Here is a 5250-nt window from a genome sequence, read left to right as displayed (position 1 = left end):
AGAGGTCCCAAATTCAAAACCTCCCACTTATACTAAAAAAATGGTGGGAAAAAATTGATGGAAAAGAATAGGAAAGAGTCATGTTCAAGTGAAAAGTAGGTAATTATCCCTTCTTAACTTTGAAAAATACATAAACATGGTATAAATATTTTAGAATTTTAATTTTATCCGACATTTGAACCTTCTAAAATTTCCTATTTTTCCTTTACGTTGCCACTTGTTTTTAGAGTAAATACATTCACTGCCTATTTTAAACATGAACATATTCATAATGAAAATAAAATACTATTTGAAAGAAAAAGAAGAACCTTAAAACTTTTGGTTAATGATTTTCATTTGAATTCAGTTTTCACGAATTATAGTTGTATAGTGCACAAAAACAATAAATATAAATACTTGAACATTATTATTGTTCCTAAAACTCTTTTTAATTTTGGAATCACTGGCACAACCATCCAAATTGATTATCTATTATCCATGTTTTTGAATAAAAGCATTTATTATGTAAAAAAAAAAAAAAAAAATTTGCCTGTGATGATAGAGTCCATAAGTTGAAGCAAATAATCTCCTAACCTTAAGGTCTTAGCTCTACCATTGCACGTAGTATAGTAGTAGAGCTAATATCTCGGGCAAACGTATAAAGACATTGCTTTTTGATATTGTCATTTTCTAATTATTAATTGCATCTTCTTCTTTTTTTTTTTGCTTCTTTCACTTAATTGCCCAGTTTTGATATCTAATTATAATTTTAAAGTCAAAAAATTAAAACAATTTTTATATGTATAAGCTCTTTCTTGTCACAGGATAAATTTAACAAAACAACAATAATGATACTCAAAATGAGCATCAATATATTATTTCTTTTTGAGCATCAACATATAAAGTTAATATAACTATTCATTTCTCTATCTTCTTTCTCTTGATTACCATCTTAAGGGAGGAAAACAAAAAACGAAAATATGAATTCTTTATGTCTCACACTCGGATTCACAATGACCTCATCTAAAAGTTTCAATTTTGAAGTCCACAGATAACATGATCTGATTATTAGCTATAAACAGATATTCTACATGTTTGCAAAAGTAATTTTTTCAAGAAAATAAATAACACTGCGAGGAAAATATGTACTACTAAAGCATTCGATAAAAACTACCTTCTGTGGATGAACAAAATAGCTAGTCAAAAATATTTAGACTAAAAGTCAAGATCTTTAATAAGGCAGAAGCTAGGTGAAGCCGTGAAGCATGGGAATTGACATTTTGTCAAAATTCAAGGGTGGCATTAGAAAAGGGATTAATAGAACTGTCCCCAAACCCCTATTCCCTCCACTACTGGTGCAGTAATGCATCCGCAGTGGATCCTTTTTAACCATTGATAGCTACAGACGGGTTTTCTAGACTAGCTAGGGATACAAACAAATCCAAGTTTAATCAACATACAGGAGTTAGCTAGGTTGAGATTTGAGTTGGAGCCAAATTTCAAACTCAATTCAGATATCATTGGACTTGCTCAGCGAAAACTTGAGCTTGATATCCAAGTTCGAGTCTTATATATGAGATTCAAAACTCATCAAGTGTAATCAAGCCTCATATCTATGGGGATGGACCTAAGGGTAGTGGGGAGGGGCCCTCAACCTTCAAACTTTCGAAAAATTAAGTTTTTCTTCCTACAAAATTTGAATAATTTGAAAATTTTTCTTTTTAAATTTAACTTTTGCCCTCATAAGAAGTTAAAAATATTTTAAATTACATACTTAAGATTTAATTGAATTAAAGTTCACCCCATCCAAGGAATTTTTCTGATTCCGTCATCTATGCATGTGTGTCTGTACATATGTGTGTATGTGTGTACACACACCCATTGAATTTTTTGTATTTATGTATGTGAAATGTCTTATCACTTGTTCAAAATTATATAGAATATTAATTTATATTAGCTAAACTCAACTGAGCTAGATCCCGTCAAACAGAAACTCGAGCTGGAGTAAGTCAAAATTAAATTGAGCATAAGCTCAAGTTTTAGGACTCAACGAACTCAAGCTCAAGTGTTATAGTTTACTGCCCGAATTTAGGTCAGTTATTTTGCATACCCTTCTCTAGACTCTTATGACATGCCAGCTTAGATACAGACAATTTTATGGGATTCTAGTGATATAGTTATCCGTCAAGGTGATTAGATCTAGCCTGTCATATCTAAACTGGTACTAAAATTTGCTGATGAATGTGGTATAAAAAGTACAATGCACGAAGTATGACATAAACAAAAAGGCATAAACAAAAAGGGGGAGAATGATCATCTTGAGTCGAATAGAAGACACTAGTAAGAGTGTTTGGATAGTTAAATTATTTCACATAATATTTCGTTTGCATTATAAATATATTTTTCAACTCATATTTTTATATTTTTAATTATTTTTTTATCTCATATACACATCATAGTACAAAAAGTGCTACAACAATTATTCCAAATAATATTCCATCCAAACACATATTTTTAAGGTTTTTGTTACCTCTACTACACTTATTAATTTGCTTTTGGCTTATTGCAATCCACCTCTAGAATACCATCAGATAAAAGAAAAGCAGACAAGAAAATCTGGTTTCTCACACTAAGAATGATCACATGAAAAATTAGTTTAATTTGTTTGAAACTTGTTTAATTAGTTTAAAACTTGTTTCTACAATAGACACATTTAATAATCAGAAGTTGCCTCAGATGTTAAGATACCAGTTTGAAACAAAGGGACCACTTTTACACATGAAAAGATGCCAAACCAATCTTATGAAATCCTACCTTGGATCGGCTTGGACACTGCACCGGATTGGATCCGCTTCTGTAATCACAGGAACTAAAGATCCGGCGCCAGATCATTTTTACCTAAGCCGGATCCAGGGCTGTTTGGTTTTCTTGGCTTTTGGACCATTCTGATCACAATCAGGTCCGGATCTGGCTTGGTTTCCACCAAGACCTGGTGACGGATCTTATAATTTTCTTGATCCACTTAGTTGTGTACATCTTTCATCTTTCAAGACTCTTTTTTTTTTTTTTTGCCGAAACGGTAGAAGTTTTTATTTCTACTAATAGAGAAATTACACTATTCGAGCAAAGGCTCAAGTTTTTCTTCACAAAAGTCTACTGAAACACTGAGGATCGAAGAATTCCTCATCAAAATGTAAATGCATTGCCTGCTGACTCAGTTTATGACTGAGACAATTAATGCTATCATTAGCGGACTGAAACTCAAATGAGCATATCGTAAACATTAAGCTAAGATCCGTTATGTCTTGTATGTGGGCTGCTAGTAGCATGTTGCATGAAACTTGGCAGTTGAGAAGCTTGTAAACCTGTAGGCTTGGTGTCTGAAGTTTGATACTGAAGCAGCCACGTTCCTGAAGCTTGCAAAGTGCCAACCGTATAGCCACAAGGTTGTCCAATACTGGTGATCCGGTGCTTCTTTCTTTCATCAGCCACACTGCACTTAGTTGATGCAATCTGTTCTTTGCCATAATGCCGATTCCCATGTTCAGACCCTCGAGATGCTGTCCCACATGTACACTAATGGACAGTGTGTTGGTATCTTCAAACACCCTCTGCTCTTGTGCATCAGCTATATCTGTTTCTGAGATGCTCACTTGTTGTTCAGTCTGTTGGGATTTCAAATATTCCTCCCATTCCATAACTGCCTTTGTAATCACTTTCATTGGATGTCTTTCTTTGTCCTCGAACTCTACTGTATTCCTGGCCTTCCAAATTTGCCATGTTTCAAGACTCATTTGTACATTTTCATGTTTCATTTGTAGATTTCACAAGTTTCATTTATACATTTCGTTACAAATTATACCAACAAAATTTGTGGCAACAAAAAAAAAATAATGCGTATATATCTTTAAAAAATAGCACTACTTAATTTCAACTTTAAAGAAAGTAACGAATTTTAGTGTATTTTAAGATAATGAACTTAAACACCAAATTTATAAAAAAAGAAAATTGCAGATTTTGTTTCGTGGGAGAATTCTAGGTGAATAAAATTGATAAGCAGTTGGTGAAAGTTGGGGCGTGAAAAAGTGAGTCCAATGCAAATGACTAACATTTGCTCCTAAGCACTGCACATGTAACCAAATCGATCTCCTAACTTTTCCAAAATAGCAAAGCAGCATTGTTTTCATGTATATTTGTAGTATTTCAAACTTGCTGGTTCTGGACTCAAATCTGACAATATGTGAGTTTCACTATATAATTATATGTTTGTGTTGACCCTATCATTTGTAAGTCATTACATTTTAGAAGACACATTACATGAGATACACGATTGGATAAATGAGGCCTAACTTGACTTCAACCTAGGGATGGATTAAAAATATACCATGCACTTAAATGGTACGTGCATTTTGCACAAGTAGGGCTGCAAACGAATCAAATCGAGTCTCAACTTAGTTTTTATTGAACTCGAGCTCGACGATCTTTCAAAGTAAAGTTCGAGCTCGAGTTTAAAAAAATAAAAAATAATTATTTTATTTTTTAAAAATGAATAAAGTAATAATTTCTTAACAAATAATAAAATATTAGGAATATATATATTTTTACTATATTATATATATATATACGCATAATCGAATCGGCTCGTGAGCTAACGAACTGAATACGAGCAGGTCGATTCGTTTGCAACTCTATGCACAAGTGGCTTACCAAATAATGTTAGGTCCAAAATAATGCTCAACCTAGTTGGTAGGACATTTACTTGTAATCGAAAGATTATGGGTTCGAGTAATAAGAGGGGTAAGTGGGGAACTACTATTGATCGTTTTAAATTAACAAAAGAATAATGTCAGGTCATTAATGATCCAAAATTCATAAAATAAATTGAGATAATCTCCTTTTTTCGAATATAATAAAATTCTTAAATTTTTTTTCAGCGTCAAGTCTCAAATCTTTTATGGGTTGTGCAAGCACGTTAGAGGAGGTCTGAAATCCTTTACTCGATTCAATACATATATAGGGCGAGGGAAAAAGGAAGATCATACAAGGACGTAAAGAGGAAAAAGAAAAGGGCAGTTAGGTCGAGGAAAATGATCAAGCCATATTGTTGAAAGAAATCGTTTTAACAAAAATTATGGGCACAAATTTAAAAACTAGACAATTGTAAATGCTATTATTTTTTTAAAAATCATTAAGGAGAAAATACTACACGGTCAAGGGTTTTACGAGTTGCCGACGTATGTGAGTGCTTGAGTAAAATGCCTTACAATGTTA

At 32.7% G+C, this 5250-nt stretch overlaps 1 protein-coding gene across 1 annotated transcript; it reads right to left on the bottom strand.

Moving 5' to 3' along the window:
- Nucleotides 1-3122: 3122 nt before the first annotated feature.
- On the bottom strand, nucleotides 3123-3773 carry LOC113771346. The gene has a single exon (XM_027315938.1). It carries the CDS (start codon nucleotides 3771-3773, stop codon nucleotides 3123-3125), a length of 651 nt encoding a protein of 216 aa, XP_027171739.1.
- Nucleotides 3774-5250: the final 1477 nt, after the last annotated feature.

Source organism: Coffea eugenioides, chromosome 5, assembly GCF_003713205.1.
Source record: "Coffea eugenioides isolate CCC68of chromosome 5, Ceug_1.0, whole genome shotgun sequence".
NCBI classification, from domain to species: domain Eukaryota; kingdom Viridiplantae; phylum Streptophyta; class Magnoliopsida; order Gentianales; family Rubiaceae; genus Coffea; species Coffea eugenioides.
This window is presented reverse-complemented; position numbering and strand designations above follow the sequence as displayed.